Source organism: Nicotiana tabacum, chromosome 19 (genome assembly GCF_000715075.1).
Source record: "Nicotiana tabacum cultivar K326 chromosome 19, ASM71507v2, whole genome shotgun sequence".
Classification (NCBI taxonomy): domain Eukaryota; kingdom Viridiplantae; phylum Streptophyta; class Magnoliopsida; order Solanales; family Solanaceae; genus Nicotiana; species Nicotiana tabacum.
Window position 1 is genome coordinate 56,028,951 of NC_134098.1, and position 24,777 is coordinate 56,053,727.

Genomic DNA, 24,777 nt, shown 5'->3' on the forward strand with positions numbered 1-24,777 from the left:
CTGCGTTGTTGATATTTTTTGTATGTTAATAACGAATGTTGTATCAACAATATTTCTTAATTTTTAATTGTTGGATTCTGTAAGGTTCAACCACCTAGACCATGTCAAACAGCTTCTTGAGCTACACAATATAGAACGTCTCAACTACATAGGCAACCAATGTTTTGTTTTCAACTCAAGCTTCAGCAATTGGATAACTTGTGCAAAACAACGTAGGAAAATCATATGGTAAGTGGGATAGTATCATTAACTTTGCATCTAGAATGTTGGATGATTAATGGTCAAAAATGTGATTGATCAATTAGTTCTATGATTAATTCCAGTGACATTAGTAGATCTTTGGTACTTATACTTACTTAAGGCATATTTGCTTTGGTACAATTGAAATTATACAGTTATGAAGGATGATTGCTCCTTCTGGTGGTGCAGCAGCTGGCTGCAGAACAACTTGCAGTTGAGGAGAAGAAGGAAGAGAAAGAAGAGAGTGATGATGATATGGGATTCTCACTCTGACTAGATTGGCATTATTATATACTAATATATTTTTCTGCTGCCGCATCTTTTGTTAGTGTCCTTTGTCGGTCTAAAGTTTTGATAAATATCGTATTATCAGTTGTTGTTTAGGTATCTAATGACATTGTGTTCTATGGTTCTTAGACTCGCTTTCGCTTGTTCGTTTTTAGTAAAGAATGGCTGTAAATTAGCTTTCATCTAGAAGGAGCTACAACGCAGAAGATTGTCTATTAATCACACCTCTATATTTAATCATGATTCGTTAATGTGTAAAAAAGATCAAGGATAAATAAAGAATTATTTTTTCTAGAAGAAGAAGAAGCCTACAGAGAAAAAGAATGCATAAGGAGGTTTCCAACCAATAAAGGTTAAGGGGTAAATTAGATTTTACTGAATATAATACTAATACTTTTTAAATTTGTAAAAATCCACATAAAGTTCTACCTAAATGATTTGATGCTTCAAACTTCGAACTTTTATTTCCGGAAATAGTTTCCATTAGATGGGAGGGATTACTTTTCGGTTGCACTCCGTGCACAGACCCAACGTATTTTGATTATGTGAAATAACCCGCAAGACCAAGACCCACACCCTTATAAAGCACCGTCTGTTCAAATTCACCGCGCGAATCTTGTTCTCTTACTCTCACTCCTCTCAATACCATGAAACTCCTCTTCTTCAATTTTAATTTCAAGTTCTCTCTGAACAGAAAGCAGAAAACAGAATGAATTTATGCAAATTTCTCGCCTTCGTGTTAGGGTTTGTTCTTTGCGTGAGTACTTGTACTTCCGGAGAATCGTCGACATGTTTGACGGTGTATAAAGAAGGCGGTGCACCTGCGGTATTTCAATCTCCAAAATGCCCTCGCTGGAAGCTTCCAGATCATGGTTCCGAATCCAAATCGCCGAATGCGAGGTGCCAAACAGCCTTGCATCAAGGTCGCCGCAAGTCTCAAGAAGATCGAATTCTCTGTGCTCTCGATATTCGCATCCCTTTCCCCGGTAAATTTTCTGTTTCAACTTTTACCCTCATCATGTGAAATATGTGAAATGTTACTCTATTCTGTTCTAAAAGTATGTGTTTGGATCCAGGTGGACACTTTGAAACTATTACATTAGTTTTTATTATTGTTATCTTTTGATAGTTAACAAGTACCTTGACTTCTATAATTCTATTGTATGAATCCATTTTTTTTTAATTTAATAATGACATAAGAAGTAAGAACCTATACTTGAAAACTTTACTTATTTTCATGTTAGGGCGTGTTTGGTATGGTGAAGCTCATTTTCTATTTGCTGGTGTTTAAGTTACCAGAAGGAAAATATTTTCCATCAAAAGAGGGAATATGACTTCCCTCACTTATATGCAAAAGTCATTTTCTGTACTACTACTTTAATTTTTAACTTCATATTACTTGCTTTAACTAACATTTAAGACATTATTATTACTCTTCAATACTCGATTTATTAATAATACCATTAATCCTTAATATATATGTTTTTTGAAAAAATATTTTTCACTCACCAGCTAAACACCGAAAAACATTTTCCATGAGAAAGTTCTTTTGCAGTACCAAAGACACTCTTATTTTGTATCAATTATTCCAGTTAAGTATTTAAAGAAAAATTATAAATAATTGAAAATTTGGTAAAGTGGAGAAAGGATACCCGGAAAAGCTTTTATGTGTTAATTATCAAAAAAATGAAAACCTCTTATGTGTCTTATCGAACTTCAAATGGAAATTGCGGGTTGGTTGCAGCTTGGTGGAGAAGAACTTGCATTGACTTCACTAGATTAATTATTAGAGATAAACAAGAGGTTTTTTTTATGAGCGTGTAGCTGAGTGCAAAATCTGATTCTATTCCTGACGTGGAATTCTAGTTTTTTTGTCCTTTCGATTTGATTGACTGAATTTGACGTCACACTGTTATTAAAAGAATAGTTGAAAATATAAAATATTTAGTGTTCCTTCCACTTCAAATTGAATGTCCACCATTCATTTTTGGTGTGTTCCATGATAATGTCTGGCTTATTGGGAAACGAACTTTTCACGCATATAGTACTCATATAGAGTTACACACCTACTTTTACCTTGTTAAATACAATTTTATCTCTACTATATTTAAGAAAACTAAAGCACTTACATTTTACCCACATTTCCCCCCCAAAAATGTGAAGTTTCCACACATGGTATAAAGTCATATGAAAACATTTGATATGTGAATATGTGGAGCAACATGGTGTTTGTTTAGTATTGAAGAATGGAGTACAAAAAGGTTTTATTGAGAAGACTAAATGTTGATCATGCTAAAAGAAATAATGCAAAAAGAAACTAAATGTGGATACGATGCAAGTTTTTGTAAAGTTAATTATAGTTGATAAGATAAAAAACATATCCTTCTAGAACAAAAAGAAAATTGTTTTGGTATGGACCAAGAAAGAGAAGTGGACTTTCGATTTGATGAATTCAGTATATCAGAGATGTTTAGAACTATTACAGTTCTAGATTAAGCATAGATATGGTATGTTTTTGAGCTTAACCCAGGCACTAACAGTTTAAAGACTCAATAATTCGGTTGTAACTTCTCGACCCTACCCAGCAGTACTACAACAACAACCCAGTATAATCCCACTAGTGGGATCTGGGGAGGGTAGTGTGTACGCAGACCTTACCCCTACCCTGGGGTAGAGAGGCTGTTTCCGATAGACCCTCGGCTCCCTTCCTCCAAGAACTCCCCACCTTGCTCTTGGGGTGACTCGAACTCACAACCTCTTGGTTGGAAGTGGAGGGTGCTCACCACTAGAGCAACCCTACCCAGCAGTACCAACTCCATATAGCTGTATCAGACTCAAACCCTAACCTATTGTAAGACCCCATCTTACTTACCATGGTGGGTGCACATACAGTCTTACTTGTCCTTGTGTTGCACTGTTGTCTCTAAATTATCTTTATGGTGCAGGTGTTAATGGTATTACTGAGGTTACAGTTGGTGTTGTCGCAGTTTTTGATGGTCATAATGGTGCTGAAGCAAGTGAAATGGCATCAAAGCTATTACTGCAGTATTTCACACTGCATACATTTTTTCTTCTTGATGCAACATTTTCAGTTCTTTCAAGGAAAGTGATTGGACTCTTGCCAAATGAAAGAGGACAGAGTACTCTGAACTGGAATCCGGATGAGATGAACTTGGGGAGGTGTCTCCTACACTCTGTTCCTTCTCGTCGTCCTCTTGAAATAGTTAATCTTTTTTTTTTTTCAAATTAAACTAACTCCTACAAGTTCTGATAACAAAAACAATGAAAATGTTGTTTGTTTGGCAACATGCCATTAAGTTCCCTTTCTTTATGCTAACACATGCTAAACAACAAATATACTTTTAAGAATTGATAAGGACTCCCCTCTCTTTCCCACTACTCTAAAGAAAACCCACAGAAAGGAAACACACAAAAAGGTAGGGCATCACGTCTATTTTGTTTTTTAATATATCCAAGGCTTACACTAAGATGAGCAAAGTTCCTGATTCCTTTTATGGAGTCTCTTGAAGGCTGTCGCATCATTGTTAGTTTACACCTGTATACAGGAACAGTGAGAGTAGATGCCCGTCCTTGCTTAGATCCTCAATATTACTATGTCAAGGGGAAGAATATATTTATTATATATATATATATGTATCTTTAACTGCAAACTAAAGTGATTCTGTAAAATGATAAATAAGCTACAGTCTACTTATAAAAGAATGATATCTTAGGCTACAGTCTACTTTTTGATTTGATTTGCTATTCCAGGGTGTCATCTATCTGTATTTAGTTATCGAATAGCATCTCTTATTGTCCAAAAAAATTTACATGATGTAAATATCCAAGGAAAAATGTCATTTCTTCTATGTAGGCTCAAGCTGACTGTGTCTTCAATCATTGATCGATCTTTTCACTTGGAAATATTGAGGGAAGCATTGCTAAGGGCAATTGATGATATTGATTCTGCATTTTCAAGGGTAACCTCTCAAGTGGCATCTTTTTCGTTAGGCCAATCAGACTTAAATCTTTGTTACGCATTGTCTTAATATTAACTTGTCTGCTTCTGAAGGATGCATTTAGACACAATTTTGATTCTGGCTCTACCGCCACAGTTATACTTATGGCAGAAAATCAAATTTTAGTTGCCAATATCGGAGATTCAAAGGCATTTTTATGTTCTGAAGAATATAAATCTCAAGAAGAGGCTAAAGGTGAGAAGTTCTCCCCTTTTGGCTCTATGTCAAGTAACAATCTTCATGGTGTAGAATCATATTTGTAATGTCTTTATCAAGTAACATTTTTATATAATGTATGAGTTGCTTTACATGGACAGTTCGGAGAGATAGTTATTTTAATTCTCTTTTGGTTGCAGCTAATTTATTGAGGTTATATAGGCAAACAAGAGGCTTTGGGGTTTTCGAACCTGTGAAGAACTTCAATAGCTTCAAGTTGGTAGCTTCTGACCAGTGGCCTTTTCTGATTTCCAAGGAATTGACTAGAGACCACCACCCAGATAGGGATGACGAGAGGTCTCGAGTGGAGACTGCAGGAGGACATGTCTCTGAATGGAGTGGCGTAGCTAGGGTTAATGGTCAATTGGCTGTTTCAAGAGCAATAGGTGATGTGTCTTTTAAAAGGTAAGGTTCACATTTATGCTGGAGGATATCTATATTGATATGTCATTCCCCGCGTTGCTTTGTTTGCAGATTTAACTTGTGGACTTGGACGCATGCATTAAGTTTTGTGCATCTTAATTGGTGAACTTGGATGCATGCTTTGAGTCGTCTGTGTTTTTAACTGTTGAACTAGAAGACACACATGAATTCATCTGCTTAATTTTCCTGCAGTGCTAGTAAAATCTTTGGAAATTTCAAAAGACTTCTATTTTAACCTGAGAAATGACTTGTCAACAACTTAATGTGTTATCAGTTATGGCGTTATATCTGCACCTGAGGTCACTGATTGGCAACCTTTGACAGCCAATGACAGCTATTTGGTGGCTGCTTCTGATGGCGTTTTTGAAAAGCTTAGCTCACAGGATATTTGTGACATATTGTGGAATTTACATGCTGATTTCACTGTGCGATCGGAACTCACTTATTCATGTTCATATTCCTTAGCTGATTGCATAGTAAATGCTGCTTTTGAAAAGGGAAGTATGGACAACATGGCAGCTGTTGTCCTTCCATTTAGATTGAATGATTCACTGCAAAGGTTGGCGAAGAAAACACATGCAGGAATGAGAAAATTCGATTGCTCATCTTCAGGGGATAGCAATTATATTTCTCAACATTCAGGTAAAATTGAGTGCTCTTCTGCTTTTTACTCACGGGACCTCAAATGGCTATGAGATAGAAACAGGAAATTTGGGAATAGACAACTAAGTTGCTCCGACACGGTAGTTTAGGTGCCGCACTTGTGTCGACACGACACTAGTATGGGTGTGGGTATGGGATCCGTACCGGATTTGGTCAAACAATTTTGGGTACTTTGGCCACGACAGACGGAAAAATTCGAGACGAGATACAATTTGATTCCCGAAATCAGAATCAAAACTAGGGTAAATTTGAAGAAAATAGCATACCTTATCTAAGAGATCAATCCTTTACTTATCTACAACGTGAGAATAAAAAAGAAATCCATACTTGACAAGCTATACGTAAGTGTTCCACAAAATTTCTCATAATTTAGAGATATTTTTATATATATATATTTTTGAATTATTTTTAGCCAGATCTCGCACTCGTATCCGTACTGGGATCCGTATTCCCTATTTTAAAATTTACATCTAGAAGGATCCGACCTCTAGATCCGCACCCGTGTCCGAGCAACTTAGATAGACAATGGAGTTTAGAAGTTTGTGAAGCAATGTATAACAGATAAAAGAGAGTTCTATCGTGGCAGTGTGTTTTGAAAAGCGGGACTCATGCATTGGGTTATATTTTCAAAATTAATTCCGCAGTTGATAATTTTGTGAATTTCGAGTTCTGTCTTCTCTCTGCATGTCCGTTGTATTGGTTTCTGAAGGATCATACTCAGACATGTCCTTTATTTAATGCAGGAGCTCCACCGTTGATTTAACATTGATTGTTAACTCCATCCTTTGGAGTAAAATGACTTTACTTTACAAATATGATATTGCAGTATGTTCTTTAATGTTGTAGTTTGAGCTGCAAATTTTGCTTAACTGAAACTCAGTTAGCCATTTCATATTGTGGAATCATCCTTTATCAGGTGTATTCCTGACTTGATGTATAGTATTTTAGAACCCCAATTTCTTATTGTCGTGTATGCATTTATGTAGTGGCATCCTTTTTCTTGTCAAGATTATGATCCTTCAGATCGTCATTTCCTAATGTGGTTCTTGGACCTAGCTCATCTTATTTTCATTTATGATTAACAGTGCTTACTGAGGAGGAGCATGGGCATCCTCTTATTTCCAATTTTGGCAGATTATTGGTAAGACCGAAAACAACTGGGTTGATCTTTTTCTTTACTAATGCATCCTCTTTGATCTTGGGGCTGGGAACTGAGGATACTTGTGTATGATTTGATGCATTCGCTTCTTTTTTATGACATAGCATTATAATTTGCTTGTTGAGGCTGGGTGGGGATTTCCGGGCGGTCTGCTAATTCAGCAATCAATAGTCCAACTTAATGGTGTGCGGAGTGTGAAATCTTCGTCAATGGGGTGAAAGAGCAGGGGAAGGGCATGGGTAGGAGATCTGCTGTGACAGTAGGGGCATTTTTTCATGTAAAATTCACTGTAGTATTAAACAAATGTGTGATCTGCAAGCATTTCTTGGCTCATATAAAAGGATGCTAACAGCTACATGAATTCTTCTACTCGTCTCAGGTTGAAGGAAAACACAGCAATTATGGATGTTTCTATCTATCTGAGAACCTCGATGTTAACGATGAGTATACATTCTGGGTTCAGAAGGACATCCATGAATATGAACATGAGCTCCTTCATGCTTTACCTGATAGCATTGGTCAGAATCCGGGTAAGCAGTGAAGTTCCTGCGCTTTCATCATGTGGTTGTTTCTTCTGTGTGAATCTGTATGAAAACTGCTTTGTTCTTTTGATATTTACACATCATTTAACCCCTCTTCTTTTAAGTGCAGTTTGGCTCTTCACTTTTCTGAAGACTGCATGTGAAGTCCGCTATCAGTAAAGCTGCTTATGCACCACAATAACTAATTTTCCAGTTGCCTTGTTTAATGTAGGTGGAGCTTTGGATTTATATAATGATCAGCACATGTGTGTTCATTTTGGGATGAACTTTAGTGAGAACAAGGACCAGTGCATTAATCCTGAAGGCTTTGCTAGGTTCCTTGGTTTGCTTGAATCTATTCCGTTCAATGATAGCAGTACAAATGATCATGCCAGAGTAGATTCAAGGTACTTTTCAGCGAATCGTTTTGGTTCATGTTGCATTCACTATACAATAATCCTTATAAACTGACCTGCAGATATATTAGTCTCTGTTTGAATTGGACTGCCAGCAGGATAAACTACGAGCGTTGCTCCTTATGACACAAAATGGACCCTGGAATGACTGCATATTCTATTCGAGTGGATCGACTATTGTTTTGCTTGATCAGTAACTAGCTCATATATCACCTTCAAATGATAATATATGTGATTTCACAGAGAATTTTACTTGGATTGATTGGAAATAAACTTATGCTTGTACTCTCTCACCTGCTAAAATAGTTGTCATGAGTTTTTCTTATTATACTTGTTCTATTTCCACCTGTGGAACATATGGCTTCTTTATCACCTGCTTCAGTCTTTTTTCTTGATGGCTTGTTGACCAATGTGTTTTCATCCTACTATTCTTCCTAAGCTGTATGTGCAGGTTCTTTACTTTTTTTCTGTATGTTTTTTGTTCCTTGTGATAAGTGCTTGATCTGTATCTTTCTTTTTATGTCAAATTAATTTTATATCATTAGGTACATTCTAAAGAAGAAATATGATCGTGGATCATATGGTGAAGTTTGGCTAGCTTTTTACTGGAATTGTTCTCATGTCATCAAGTCTTCAATAAGTAACAATTTCTCAGCTAATATTACGGATAGAGGGGCGAATAGTGAAAGAAGGAAGGATTCATCATCTGCTGATGTCTATGATGATGGCCCTTCTGAAGGAAGCATGTTCATTTTGAAGCGTATCATGGTAATGTTGCTATCCTGGTATTGAATCTTCAGAATATTTCTTAGAATTGGTTTTGCTGTATCGTGGTGGTTACCTCTTTTATCCTTTACCTAATGACGGTTGATAGCATCAGCACTTTATCAAAGGTGACATTCATGTCGATTTGGTACAACAAAATCGCATTTGAACTTATTTTTTCCTTGTATTCCCCTTCCCCTCTTTAACATTCCAGGTAACTGACCTTCACAAGCTCTTTTTTCCCGTTTGTTCAAGAAATGCTTTATGGATGACTCGATAAATGATAGTCTTTGTGCGGAAATTGTCTTTGTGAAGTCCTGACCAAATGTTTTAATTTAGTTAATGTTCCAATCTTCGTTCTGTTTTATCATTTCAAGCTGTATACTCGAGCATGGTACAGTGTCTGCAAGGAGTGTTTAACCTGTTTGCTTGTTTTTCTTGTTTCCTCCATCCCCCGGGGTATATGCAGTTTGCTCTTCGTTTCTAAGAAACTGTGCTCGCCACGATTGTTGATTCAGTGGACAGAACTCAAGGTGTGTTTGAGATCTTTTGAGTAATAGCCGCTTGTTGGGGCTGTATCTACCTAGGTGGATTTTGGATTAAAGAGTACGTTTAATTTGGTAGGTTTTGGTTTTCGGAAAACAATGTGTATTTGGGTTTGGATTTGGAAGATTTGGTTAGGAGAATAGTTAAAGAAGCTGCTTTAATGATATAAGCTCATATGTGGCTAGAGCTGTGGCTTGGTGTTCAACTTTCACACTTGATTTTGCCAACATATATTGCTTCTTTCCTTTTCAAGTAATCGATTATCTCCAAACAAGTTGCACTATCCGAAGGTGGATAGTCTGTATCAGAATACCCAATAATCTATGCATGTCCTCTGTCCTGGTATAACAGTTCTTGTCCAGGGGACCTCTTAATATACCTTAGAATACGGATTACAGCATTCTAATGACTTTCACAAGGTGAGAAATTAACTAATCACACTAACTAGAATGAGATACTGGATCGCATAACCGTAACATAATTACATTTGCCTGTTGGTATGTGATATTAACCTGGGTCTTATATAGGCTTCCTTCTCTAGGAACAAGTTTAGCATTTAGATCTATAAGGGTATCATTAGTTTCTTAATGCAGCATACCAGTTTCTTTCGGCATATCCAATTTATGTATTCCTTGGAAACCAACATGTGAATCAATAATACTACTGCTAGATTGTGCAACTTTGGTGCCTCCGAAGTATTTCAGTTTCTATGAGTCTTCTTGGTCTGGAGTTGACCGATGAGATGTCTGTGTTGAATGGTAATTTCATAATTCTCACATGTTATAACAATGTTATTAACATAAACAATTAAGAAAATACAATTGCCAATACTGAATGATCTTCCTCACTTTGAAGCATGCCAAATTGCTGGACAATAGAACTTAATCAGCCAACCATACTCTTGAGATTGTTTGAGGCTATATAGGGATTGAAGTAGTCGACACACTAACCCAAACTCTCCATGAGTGACAAACCTGTGGTATAAACTTCCTCGGCAAGTCTCTTCATGCAAAATAAATAAATAAGTGAATAAATAAAATAGATAACATGCAAAAGAAATAAATAAAATAAATAAATAAATAAAAAAGATAACATGGCTTTTGTCCAGCATTTACAAGCTTATCCGCGTCCTAATTGGCAGGAGCTAGGTTTTCCATCTCTTCTAAACTTACCCTGGTCTTCGGCCTTTGCTGTATGAGACAAAAACTTGTCCGGTACGGTTCAAAGGTGAAGTCCCACCCAACAATAAGATTGCGACGTAGGTCAACTAGCACAAAAAAGATACAGTTCACTTTATCCCACAAGTGAATCGAAAGTTGGATTACATTGGATCTCACCAAATTGCTCCATCTATCCTTCTGAGGGGGAGCTTGGTTTCAAACCTCGGTTCTAACAGGAGGACTACATCAGGATGATCCACATCTCAGATTTTTTAGAAGAAATACAGTGTTGTGATTCTAGCAACAACATACTTTTCATATTCCAAATCTTGAAGTCCAACGGGAGAAATCCTTGAAGTGGAAATCCATAAAAAAGCACCACCACTAATGTTGAACAACTTTGCGGTCTAAGCATCTGTTTCCGAATTTATCTAATATTTTCTCAGAACCTTGCTGTGGTGTATAGCATGTGATGATCTTTTCTATCAGACCTTTAGGCTTCTTTTCTTCTGCCTTTCTTGCACCTTGATTTTTAAGTTGTTTTCCTTTTGTTTTTTCTGGCTAGCTGTACATCTTGATTTTAAGAAATTTTGCTTTTGTTTTGGTTAGTGTACACCTAGATTAGCATGAGACTGGTATTCAGTTCTGCTGTATTGTTATCGAAGCATTTCTGTTGATTAAGGCTAGCAACTGCTAACAGGTGGAGAAAGGCACCTCTGTCTATTTAAGTGGGCTACGGGAGAAATATTTTGGTGAAATTTTCTTGAATGCTCATACTGTTCTTGGAGGTTCATTGCGAGCTGAAGAATCAAATTCCCTCCTGTTAAATATACGACCAGATTTTCATGATCCTGTGGAAAGAAATGCAGTAGTGGATCTAGGGATCCAGGGCTCCTTGAAGTTCGATAAAGTATATGGTAAAAAGAAGGAAACGCTGAGAGCTGCCCCTGAGGAGGGTCTTAATCACATTGCCAGATATGTCGAGTCTTTTGAGTCTCGATCCAATGATATATGGCTTGTGTTTCGCCATGAAGGGATATCCTTATCAAAGTTTCTCTATACCGCTGAAGAAGTGATAAATAATTCGGAGGAAGGAAATGAAAATATAAAGCATATTCAGATATTGCATCCTTCAAAATGGTGGAAATGGTTGAAAACAACAGAAGCAGGGCAAGAGGAAATGCGCAATCTGATTCGGCAATTGGTATTTCTTTGATGTGCTATTCCAATCCTTCTTTTTATCATTTTTTCCTCTCTGCATTAAATAATTGTTGAGATGTTGTTCCTTAAACATTGCATTGTGCTCTAGTAGCTTTTTTCATCCTTACTTTGGCTTAGTTGTTAATAAGATCTTCCATTTGACATTTTCTAGACGATGGTATATATATGCAGCTATAGTGCTATATTCTACTGTGGATATTCTGTTCCTTATGGATTATAGTCAGGAGCGTGCTGGAAATTTTTGGGATTTCCTATGTTGAGGTGGCTGCTGCAACCCAAGTGCCAGACTGCTTGCAAAAACATTTTTTCTGTTGATTGCCACATTGTCAATCATAACGTCCCAAAATGTTCTTATTTCCACTATCATCTGCAAGTTTAATCTAAAGTGCTAAACATGCTTGCAAAAACATTGTTCAGTTGATTGCCACATCGCCAGTCTAAAGACTTAGAATGTTCTTGTTTCCAATGTCATCTTCTGCAGGTTTAATCATCTAGAATTAGTCATGTAGTAATGAAAGCTGGGGTTTTGCCTTGCGGGAATTTTCACATTTCATATGAAAGTAACTACTACTAATAATCGGAATATCATGTTTTTGATTACTTTGCTTGCGCCATAACTATTTTCTTATTTGAAAGGCTCCTCCAAGTATCTTATTCCATCCTGATGAATGATCTTCCATTTCCTCATGAAGCTATTCATTTCAATATTTCTGTTCTATGCAGTTGATGGCACTTAAATCTTGTCATGATCGTAATATCACCCATAGAGATATAAAACCTGGTAAGAGTTTTTCATTACATGCACTTCTGTAATTTTTTATAGCTAATTTCTCTCGAAAAGTTAAAAGATATTGTCACTTTTGTCTTTGTGGTAGCTATCTGTTATCTAAGCTGTTTACTTGGACTGTCCTGAATAGACTAAGAGGCTGCATGCCAAGAGTCCTATGCGTAGTACTCACAGTTTACTGTACAAAGGAGTCTTACTTCTGCTCTGTTACACATCAGTTGATGGTTGAAATACCTGCGGGTAATGTGTCACCAGAATATGTCCAAAACTTCAGCTGCGTTTTGCCCGTTAAGAATTGAAAAAGCTTTGTACAAAAATATCAAAAAGGATCGGAAAATACACTCTAGAGTTATAAACTTATAATTATAGCAGCTGATTTTTATTTGAATATTGGTAAAGGCTACTTATCTGATGTTACACATAGCTAAGGCCACAATGAAATTCTGAATGCTTCACGGTGTACTCACTTCAGCACTGGTTCTGCATGCTGCTTAACATCATCTTCAATCAACCTCAGCCACATTTTTGGAGGTTTTAGGTCGAGTAACAAAATAAGGAAAAAAGAGAGGATAAACTGATTCGTTTCGGGGAGAAGACCCTTCTCAGCTTCAGAGTGGTTCGAAACAAAGATTTTACCAAATGACAAGGCTTTGTATCACTTCACATCTTGTATCCCTATAAGTATAATATCTGCTAAGAAAATGTATGTTGAGCCTAACTTAACTCCAAAAGCTAGCTCAAGTGGTGAAGATTTTCGAGACTACATAAGGAGACTACAACACACACACTTAACCAGTGTGGCATTTAATGCCACCCTGCACGTTAAGGCTTGGAAATCTGGAAGCGTGGAGTAACGGGTGCCCCATTGTTGGGTAGCCCAATGTCAGGGGTAGGTCTGGCTTTGAAATCATGTTGATTTGTGTGACCATCTCATCTAAAAGATTAAGCTGTTAAATAGGGCATACCTTTTTTTTTATATAAGGAAAAGTGTAGAAGGCAAGGTTTGAAACACCTTTATTTACTTGATAAATGAAGGCACACCTTTATTTACTTAATTATGACTTCGACACACCTCACGTGCAAGAATGAATTTTTTTCACGGGTCAAGCACGTGAAATTTCTTATTTAATAAAAGGTGGCGGTTATACTTGAACCAAAGACCTCTATCTGCTTTAAAACCATGTTTTGAAAATAGACCTTACATCTAACTCAATCCCAAAAGTTAGCTCAATTGAAAATACAAGGCCATATAAGAAGATTACATCTCATACACTTAACCGACATGCACTAAAGGAGTTGTTTTTCTGCTGGCCTTTCTTATCTAAACTTTGTGCAATATAACTGATGAGATCAACAACCATGGATATTAGTGTTAAGTAGTTAGTCATATATAGTGTCCCACATCGGGAAGTAGGTACCTATTATTATGTAATCACTGTATATAAATAGGGCATTGTACAACACTTTAGATAATTAATAATATTTTCTCCCGTGCTTTCTCACATAGTATCAGAGCTTCAGTGAGAAAAGATTGCTGGGCGTCATTCCAGCGACATCCAGGAAGAAAGAACTCAGTCACCATGCAATTTTCCGGTGACCTAAGTGACTGTTTGCGTCAAAGTCACCATTTATCAGTGTTGTGAACAAACCAACACCACCACAAGGTCCGCCGTAGTCCCGCGATCAAACCCCAGAAAATCCCACCGGAAAACTCATACGCGCCGGGCAGACTCCAAATTTTCCGGCGAGATCTGTGCACGCGCCGGGCGCGTGAGACTCCTTACAGCCGGATTCCGACGAACTTCCTTCAGGAAAGCTTACTCGCACAGTAATTCCAAGTCGACCAGTGCTATTCCCAATAAATTCCGACAACTTTGGAATTTTCCGACGAGTTACAGTGTTTCCCGGTGTGAACAGTGTTTCCGACGCGTAAAATGATGTTCTGTTTTTCTGCTGTGAACAGTTTTTTCCCCGCTATTTCTTCAGTTTTCCCGCAGGAGTTACTGATTTCCACTATTTCAAGTTAACCCTAGTACTTTTAGTCAAGATTTTGAGAAATAAATTGTAGCGAAATGGGATCCAATAGTATGAATGGTTTCTCTACCGGATTATATCGTGTTCCTTCAGTACAAAGCATGTAAACAGACATCTTCAGGTATAGCTTCCGTTGTTCAAACAGATAGTAGCGTGGCTTGTGTCTCCCAATCTTCAGCATCTGAGTCTTGGGTCATTGATTCAGGTACATCTGATCATATTTCTGGTAATAAATCTCTTTTCGCTCAACGGGTCTCAAACCACGACAACCGGAATAGGTCAAGCAAGTCCACTTCCTTCCTTACCTTTAGATTCAGTTCTTTATGTTTCCGGTAGTCCTTTTAATCTCATAGTCGTTAGTCGCTTAGCCAAATCACTTAAATGCTCTATTTTATTTCTTGATGACCTTGTTTTTATACAGGAACGCATTATAGGGCGGATCATTGGTAACGGGCGTGAATCAGATGGACTTTATTTTCTTATCCTTGCAAAATCACATGGACTCACATCTTGTCTTCCTTCAACAATTTGTCCAGTTACCGATTCACCAGATTTATTACATAAACGGTTGGGACATCCCAATTTGTCAAAACTTCAGAAAATGGTACCTGGTTTATCTCACTTGTACACTCTAGAATGTGAGTCATGTCAGCTCAGTAAGCATACACGCTCCCATTTCCCTCAGCGTCTTAATAATCGAGCAGAGTCACCTTTTATTTTAGTCCATTCAGATGTTTGGGGTCCTAGTCGGGTCAGTTCTACCTTGGGATTTCGCTACTTTGTCAATTTCTCTAGGTGCACTTGGATATTTTTAATGAAAAATCGATCTGAGTTGTTTTCTATTTTTCAGACCTTCCACGCTGAAATTCAAAATCAATTTGGGGTTTCTATCCGCACATTTCGTAGTGATAATGCCCTAGAGTATTTGTCTTCTCTATTTCAGCCGTTTATGAACTCTCATGGGATTATTAATCAAACATCTTGTCCGTACACATCTCAACAAAATGGGGTAGCTGAAAGAAAGAATGGACATCTTGTTGAAACTGCTCGTACCATACTCATACAATCTCATGTTCCATTGCGTTTTTGGGGGATGCAGTTCTTACATCTTGCTATCTTATTAATCGTATGCCATCTTCAGCTATCCAGAATCAAGTTCCATTCTCTGTCCTGTTTCCCCACTTACCTTTGTTCTCTCTTCCACCCCGTGTCTTTGGAAGCACGTGTTTTGTTCATAACCTTACTCCAAGAAAAGATAAGTTAGCTCCTCGTGCTCTTAAGTGCGTATTTCTGGGTTACTCAAGAACGCAAAAGGGGTATCGATGCTATTCTCCTGGCCTCCAGCGGTACCTTATGTCCGCTGATGTTACCTTCTTTGAAACCCAATCATACTTCACAGGTCCAGGTAATCACTTAGATATTTCTGGTGTTACCAGTTTCATCTTTTGGAGATTCAGTCACTATCTCCCATTCATCTCCCTCTACGACTCCAGCTTACCATCTACAGCTCCAGTTGCAGCTCCACCACCTATAGCTCCAGTTCCACCACCTAGTCCAGTTCAACCTTCTGCAGCTCCACCACTCTTGACTTATCATCGTCGTCCACGTCCAACATCAGGCCCAGGTGATTCGCTTCCTGCATCAAATTCTGCACCTACTGCGGACTTGTCTCCTCTTAGTCAACCAATTGCACTTCGCAAAGGTGTAAGATCCACACTTAATCCTAATCCTCATTATGTCGGTTTAAGTTATCATCGTCTGTCATCACCTCATTATGTTTTTATATCATCTTTGTCCACTGTTTCTATCCCTAAGTCTACAGGTGAGGCACATCTCATCCAGGATGGCGACATGCTATGATTGACGAGATATCTGTTTTATATGCGAGTGGCACTTGGGAGCTTGTTCCTTTTCCTTCAGGTAAGTCTACTGTTGGTTGTCGTTGGGTTTATGCAGTCAAAGTCGGTCCGGATGGCCAGGTTGATCGGCTTAAGGCTCTGTCTTGTTGCAAAAGGATACACTCAGATTTTTGGGCTTGATTATAGTGACACTTTTTCTCCCGTGGCTTAAGTAGCATATGTTCGTCTCTTTTTGTCCAAGATTGCTGTACGTCATTAGCCTCTTTATCAGTTAGACATTAAGAATGCTTTTCTCCACGGTGATCTTGACGAAGAAGTTTATATGGAGCAACCACTTGGTTTTGTTGCTCAGGGGGAGTCTAGTGGTCTTGTATGCCGATTGCGCAGGTCACTATATGGTTTGAAACAGTCCCCTCGAGCTTGGTTTGGTAAGTTCAGCACAGTTATTCAGGAGTTCGGCATGACTCGTAGTGAAGCTGATCACTCTGTGTTTTGTCGGCATACACTCCTAATCTGTGTATTTATCTGGTGGTTTATGTTGATGATATTGTTATTACTTGCAATGATCAGGATGATATTACTAATCTGAAGCGGCATCTGTTTCAGCACTTCCAGACTAAGGATCTGGGCAGATTGAAGTATTAGAAGATATGTTATTGTTGGAACAGGATGATGTTGCTTCAAAACTAAAGAACCTTTGGAACATCATTCAATGTAACTCAAACAAAAATAGTGAAGATAAAGGAGTACCATAAATAAAATCGATATATGTTCTTGATTATTCCAACCAAATTGAATTGAAGAACAATACTATTTCCTCTGTTTATCTTTCTATGATTCTTGAGTTACATTTGAGCTTTGATTCCTGAATCCTGACCGGGTGGTTGAGACATAGGAGTAATAACCTGGAGATCCCAGGTTTTGAGTCTCAGTTACAACACTGAGTCTGAGTCAATGTACTCCTAGCTTAGTGTAAGGCGACACCTGTGCTTGTTGCTTTACCAGCTGCCCAGTGAATCAGCTGAGATGCGCCAAGCTGGCCGGATACAGAACGTCAATACACAAAAAGATTATGCTTGAGCCTTGAAGAGAAAAATGGACAAGGACTATCTCAGCATAAATTAGAGTTGGAGCTTACTTCTTGTCGGATTCCAGTTAAAGTTTTAGGATGAATAGTTATGTTATAACTTATAACTGAGACAAAAAGGAACTGTAAGAACAAAAAGATATGCTTTCAATATGCCGGCCCAGTCAAACTGGATTTAAAAGAAGTTTCCAGAATGTTTGATGATGGTTTTCTCTTGAGTTATTGATTATAAATTTTGATTGTCAGCTGTATTTTTTTTATTTTTTTTTAGCTTTCTACTTTCTCACTGATGCTAAATTAAACATCCATGAAATTCATGCTTATACACATTGCTGATCTCGCTCTTTCTTTCTTAGCTTATTTAAAGAATCTGGTTTATGTAATTTCTTAGCTTTGTTTTAAGTATTCACTGTCTATATGCATGTGAAGTACAGTTGTCAATTCTTTGATTGTTTTAGGTCTTAGGCTTTCCACTTTAAGTTTTCTATGACATATCAATGAGTTTTTTATGTATAGGATGGAATTTTATACTAGTATGCTTTCTGATTGTCTTATGCAAGAGAATATGGTCGTTTGCTTTGAGGATCAAGATTCTGGGAGGTGCTTGAAAGGGCATCCAAATGAAGATGAGAATTATATAACTAAGATGTACGTCAACTTATCTATTTCTTCCACATCTTTTGTGTTGAGTTGTCTTCTACATTATAGTCAACTGCTAATACTGCTGGATGTTTATTGTAGATTCTTGAGTGAAATCTCAAATACATGACCTCGTGTTTCGGTTGAAACCCTGTTGCTGCAAAGTAGCTTTCTTATTTGCGTCCTTTGGGTTCCCACTTCGTGATACGTCATCAAGTGTCTGGGAAAGTAATTTATGCGCTGAAAATGTACTCTTTTTCCTACTTCCAGGGATTTAAGTTCACTGATTTAGTCTCAGTAACAGTCTCTCTTCGTAAGTGCCTTATTTCCTCGGAATGGTTGAGAAACTAATTTCCATGAAGACAACGTGGTCTTATTTCCTCCTTCCAGGAGTTTCTTAATTCTCTGACATAAGTATTTGCTCCTGTGAGAAAATAGATAAATAGAAGATATTTATTGATGATTTATTGAATACAAGATGGTCTATTTTATAGGTGTCAACACAACACCTATGATATTTATCGATGTGGGATGATACTCAACCTAAGAACTTAACTTTCCTAAAATGGCTCTTATAGTTCTAGCACAGGAACACACCACTTCTAATATCTCCTTTCTGAATTATCTTTGGTCTTAGTGACAGTTGACTGTGCATAAAAGTATCTTGTTTCCTTGTAATGGTGGAGAAGTGTATGCACACAATTTACTCTTGTTTCCTGCATTCAGGAATTTCTTATTCCACTAATTCAGAGATTTCCCTTGATTCAAGAAACTTCTGTAGTCTCAGTGAAAGTTAATCACTGTGTGTATCTCGTACTTGTTTCCTCAGAATGGGAGGTCTGGCAAGAAAAAGAAGGAAAAAGAGGCCAGGGTGGAGATGATGGAATTTGGGAAAGGAGAGGACAGAATGGGCTAAGAAAAAAAAAAAGAGGATTCTCTTTAGCTTGTCTTTTTGGATTGGAAAGAATGTTTCTCTACCTTTATTAAAGGTTAAAGTTGTATTTTTGAGTCATCAAAAGGAAAGAGGAAGCACGAATATTCCCAGCCTCTAACTAAAGTTGTCATTACTCAATAAAATAGTTATCCCATATTGGACATTGACTCACACTGACTCGGATATTATGAGTTAATAGTTTGGTAGATGGATAATAATTAACGTTTTTCTTGCCTATTCTGAGTAGCTTTACCACTTTTCAGGCGTATTATTGACTTTGGTAGCGCAGTGGATGATTTCACATTGAAGCACTTGTATGGGTCTATTGGGCCTTCAAGGTATCATATTTGCTGAATCTTTCTTTTCGGCTTTTTTTGCTTTTAACTGAATGACATCTAGGCACTTTGAACTTGTAGTGTACATTTACTTGTAAATCCTAGTTATAGAGTGGTGGTTTTTCTTTTGGGTGTGCCGTCTATAGTGTCATGTGACTCTATGCCTGCCAACTAAGATCAAATATTGTCACCTGATATAGAATTCAGATGTCATTTCCTATCATGTTTGTATACCGTCTGCATTATGCAGCTATTGCTTGACGGCACTACTGAGTTCTTTATATTATTGATATTTATTTGTTCCCACTAATCGATCATGGTGCGGTCGTCTTTGTAACCCTTGTCTATTATGGTGATATAAGATGAGTAGCATTGTTGATCTCTCCCTCCCAGTTTGCTGGCTGAGTGTTATAGTAGCATGTATATTTGAACTAAACAAACACTGTAATCAGTGGTTCCACCACCCGCCCTAGTTGTCTGCCTATGCCGTAGAGCATATACGGCACTTACATGAAGTAATTTAAGTCGGTTGATCTAAAGGTGAAAAGGTTGGTATATCAAAAACAACAAGGATGACACATCACGGGACATGCAACCCAAATAAGACATTGCCATCGTGGAAAATGTATGGTTGTTTCAGTGTATCACTGATTAATCTAGTTCTTCAGTTATCCTGCTAGCATTAGGTTACTAGTTGTCCATTTGATCCAAGCACTGGGATAACCAGTTGAGCATTACCATTTCCCTACTTTCATATGGGCTAATCACAGGGCTTCCGACAATCTCTCGAAGTATGGGCTGAACATGAATTTGGTGATAACCCAAATGATGGAATGTTTGTCTTCTACTTTTTGTGCTGAGAAATGTATACTTAAAAAATCATATGCTCTCTTTTGCTGCTCCTAGCCATTTTTTCTCTGATATATAGAGGAATTTCACCACCTTTTTGTATTCTTGCATTTTTTATTTTTCTCATTTCTATTTCCTTTTCTTTTTCACAGAGCTGAACAAACTTATGAATATACTCCACCTGAAGCTCTTTTGAATGCCAGTTGGTATCAAGGGCTGACTCTCACTACTATGAAGTATGTCAGGTTCTTGTTACTTCTGAATTTTAGTTTTGGTTATATGCCATTTATTATGTTTCCACAATTGTATAACATAAGTTGTGCATTCATCATATGCGTCTTTTGAGTATCTAATTTGGAACTGAATGACTCCTGAAGGCAACCAGATTTTTATTCATCATTATGATTGGTATTCACTTAATGTAAATTCATTCATTAACTCAAGAACATCACCGCACCCAAGGGTATGGCCTAGTGGTAAATGGAGTGGGTGAGAACCTATGAGGTCTCAGGTTCAGATCCCAGCACAGGCAAAAAATACTAGGTGATTTCTTCCCATCTATCCAAGCCTTGGTGGATAGAGTTACCTGGTATCTGTTGCTGGTGGGAGGTGGTAGGTATCCCGTGGAATTAGTCGAGGTGCGCGCAAGCTGGCCCGAACACTACAATTATCCAAAAAAAAAAAAAAACTCAAGAACATCAGCTTAATCATAAGTGTTTATTGTAAATGTTACGTACACTAGTCTCACAGAGCTTCTCATTATGTTTGTGTTGAACAGGTATGACATGTGGAGTGTTGGTGTAGTGATCTTAGAACTGGTTTTGGGTACTCCAGACGTGTTTCAGGTGAGTTCTAGGACGCGTGCTCTTTTAGATCAGCACCTAGAGGGTTGGAACGAAAGCTTGAAGGAGCTAGCTTACAAGTAAGTCCAGTTTAGAAATGATTATGCCAACTCGATAGAGTACTTTTTCGACTTCCTGGAAAAAAATTCACGTGTTAACCATATATGTTGCATTTTATTTTGATTATTTTTGCATGTGGAAAGTGATTGGTATCTTGTTTTACAATATGGTAGTATATATAAGTATAACATTGTCTTCAGTTAATCCTGCACAAAAAGATGTAGTCGATCTGCCTTAAGTACCACTGAAGACAAGGTGTCTGATTTCTGCACAATTGAAATCAGAACCTTGAGGATTAAAAGTTGATGAAACTATGTCTTAGCCATGACTTATATTTCTGCAGCAATCTGTGTTTAAGGTGATGGGAATATGGAGAAAGAATAGAGTTGTACTGTGAGAGAATTTTAAGAGAATAGAAGATGTATTAAAGACCTGATGATTTGATGAATATAAGACACCTATTTATAGGTGTTAAATACAAGACATGTTATATTTTTCAATCTGGGACGTCTAACGCAATTACATTACTCTTCTAATACTCTAATCTAACATTATATCGCTAACAGTTAACATTCTAACAAGAATCTGAAGTTACTCTTCTTTGTAGTTGACTTGCTATGTGTACCTTAATCACATGTTAAGACACAGCCGGGAATTTTGATTGAAATACGTGGTGTCACTTTGGTATCTAATAACAACTGATTTAGATTTCAAATTTCATTTTAAATGACTACGATTCATTAGAAAATAAAAAGGAAGTTAAATTCCTGAAACAATCTTAAGCCAATTGGCAGGTGCCGAGTGCTTGGTACTTCTGTTAATGGAAAACATCATATTATGCTTCGTATATGATTGAGTACTTGTAAGGAAAAGTTTATCCATAAACCCCATAAGATTTCGGGCTTTTTCCTTACAAATCACCAACAGTCTTATTACAAATGAATTTCAATTTTTTTCCACTCGTATTAATTTATATAAGATACTTCGATGGAGATTTGCTCTAATCAATTTGTGCTACTTGTTAGTCATTGCATTGGAGAGGAAAGGTTTTTTACTTTGTATCAATTAATAGAGGAAAGGAGCTTTACACATTTACTGTCTGATGATGGGAGCATGAAAAAGATAATTTTGGTTTGAAGGATTGCTCTTACTCTTTCCAGTTAGGTTGGCATTCTGCTAAATATAGCGCTGCAATATATTTTTTGACAGGCTTAGATCTTTCATGGAAATGTGTATTCTGAGCCCTGGAGTTACCTCAAAACTTCATCAAACTAGGTCAAAATATGACCAGGTGAGTGGTCTTCTTCTAAATCTATTTGTCCACAGACATCCAGTGTGTTGCCAGGGTTTTGTCTGAGAGATTTATGTTTGACAATGACAAGTATTGTTATTGCTTGTTGCTACTGCTCTTTTCTCATTTTTCCTCGTGCCGAGGGTCTACTGGAAACAACCTCTCTACATTCACTGTAGGGGTAAGGTTTGCGTTCTATCTACCCTCCCCACACCCCACTTGTGGGATTATACTGGGTTTGTTGTTGTTGTAATGACAAGTATTTCTTAGGAACTTTCAATGTGATAAAGTATTGACACTTTCTTGGAACTATTGCAAAGTGGGTTTGTTTTAGTTGTGTATTGAGCAATCAGTACGTCATTAAAGATCACCTTTGTTCAAGCTCTTGCAATGATGTTCAAGTTACACCAATACGGATTAGATTTATTCAATGTCATCCAACTGATTCTTTATTCTTCTATCTCATATTTTTCATTTTTCCCCCTTATTTTACCAATATAAGTGGATGTTTGTTATTTGAACACTTCCCTGGATGGTGTAAGTTTTATACCTGTTTATGGCAGGAGATATTAGGTGGTGGAAACGTATTTCATTTTCATATCTAACCTGTGAAAAATGCCTTCCCTACATTCTGAAGCCGATTAGTTTTGGAAGTTTTATACCGTGTAAAAGAACACCTCACATGTAACAGGAAGTATTAGGTGGTGGAATATTGTGATTCAGTTTCACATTAAATCCGTGAAATGCTTTTCCCAAACTTCTGAGCCTAATGGTTTTGTGACGTATCATTTGTCTGATAAGTAGACTGAATTAGTCGAGTCTCACTTCTCCACATTTGCAGTTTGAAAAGCTAACTTGTGTCGGTCAGTATTTTCAGATTTTATCTGTCAAAATGCTCTTTTCACTTTTATTTGCTTTTTTATGATATTAGTTTCTTAGTCTAACTACTGGGGTGAATCATTCTTATTTCACATCTTTCCACCATCTATTCTGATAGCTTATTCAATGTTTGAGGTATACCACTAAACGTGTACCTGTGTTATAGCCGTGATAATTTTTAGAGATTGGGAATGATTAGCTTCAGTGTTTAGAGCTCATCTGTGTTCATTTAAATTCTTATTTCTTCATTCAGGCCTCAGTTTCACCAGCTCCGTGGAAATGCTCTGAAGAGTTCTTTTCTCGTCAAATAAAAAACAGGGATCCTCTGAAGATAGGGTTTGTATTCATGTCTGCTCTCCGAACTCCCTACCAGAATCCCGATGCCTTTTACCCTGATCAAAAGGACAAACTATGAGGCAACAAAGTTTCAAGTTGCTAGCTCACTGAGAATATTTTTTATTGCTGCAGGTTCCCAAACATATGGGCACTGCGACTAGTACGTGAATTATTACAATGGAATCCTGTAAGTTCTGTCTTCAATAAGTCTTAACGCCTAAAACCTACATCTGATGCATATGTTGTCTATTTGGCATTTCTCCTTGTTAATTAACTGAGATGAAATTAGTATCTGACTCTGTGGCTGTTAACTGCATCCTCATTTCAGGAAGATCGACCTAGTGTCGATGAGGCTCTAAAACACCCATACTTCTCGCAAAGGTAATCAGAAATACCAGGTGGGACAACTGTTCCGGTATGAACAGCTAAAAGCCAACAAAACCTGCCCACCTGTACTTACCCAACGGTTTGTGATTCGAATGCTTGTGGCCATCCACATGTCGATGTCAAGTCTCTCTTTCTTGAAATAGATTAATGGGATGCTGTGGCTTCATACTGCAGTCAAGGTTATTTCGTTGAATTTATTATCTGGTGGGTAAGCTGGACGAATTAGGGAAGTTGGCAGCAAAGAATGAAAAACTGGGAGAAATTTGATCTTTCTTCACTTCTTGCCTCTACAATGAAGCACACAATTTTATGTAACCAATATCAAAATATCTACTTCTTCGTTTTTAATTATCTCAGGAGGATAAGCATGTCATATCTTTTATGATTTAAATTGTATACATGGATAATGTAAAGTATTCACAATATCAATGTAGTTTAACCAGTTGTTGTTACAGAGAGTCATGGGAACTTTAATTCTTTGGAAGCTCATGGCAGTATCTTTCCGAAGATTTATCCCCTAATCCCTTTGCAGTTTCAGCTTCATGAATGATTGCATGCAGTTGATGAATGCAAGAACCAAAAGATTCAGAAGCAGCACACTCGTCCATCAAGTAGGGCAGGATGTAACTGATAAAATTATGTCCTTCAAGGTGAAAGCAAATTCACTAGGTAATGAATAATCATTACGTGTTACCTAGTGGAGGACACTCGGATTACAGAGCAAATGCTGGTTAAATTGAAAACAGATTCACTACTACAGATTGTGGCGGGGGTAAGTATCCTTTATCCTCAATCAGAAGGCTCGAGCTCACCTTGAAAAA

At 37.4% G+C, this 24,777-nt stretch overlaps 1 protein-coding gene across 8 annotated transcripts; it reads left to right on the forward strand.

Annotated features, from left to right (window-relative positions):
• The first annotated feature begins 895 nt into the window (after window positions 1-895).
• LOC107798442 (uncharacterized) lies at window positions 896-24,410 on the forward strand. 8 transcript variants are annotated; one of them, XR_012702695.1, is made up of 20 exons: window positions 897-1,514; window positions 3,474-3,708; window positions 4,403-4,508; window positions 4,601-4,742; window positions 4,904-5,168; window positions 5,461-5,828; window positions 6,935-6,990; window positions 7,388-7,538; window positions 7,762-7,936; window positions 8,491-8,713; window positions 11,117-11,620; window positions 12,361-12,418; window positions 17,921-18,052; window positions 19,241-19,315; window positions 20,314-20,397; window positions 20,940-21,083; window positions 22,273-22,354; window positions 23,487-23,569; window positions 23,702-23,756; window positions 23,898-24,410. XR_012702695.1 is itself a non-coding variant. In XM_016621440.2 (20 exons), the coding sequence occupies exons 1-20, from the start codon at window positions 1,238-1,240 to the stop codon at window positions 23,952-23,954; spliced, it is 3,228 nt and encodes a 1,075-aa protein (XP_016476926.2). In that variant the 5' UTR covers window positions 919-1,237; the 3' UTR covers window positions 23,955-24,410. The 8 variants fall into 8 exon arrangements, 4 of the variants coding, with proteins under 4 accessions (XP_016476929.2, XP_016476927.2, XP_016476926.2 ...); XM_016621440.2 differs by having other exon boundaries at window positions 919-1,514; window positions 17,965-18,052; XM_016621441.2 differs by lacking the exon at window positions 19,241-19,315 and having other exon boundaries at window positions 918-1,514; window positions 17,965-18,052.
• Window positions 24,411-24,777: the final 367 nt, after the last annotated feature.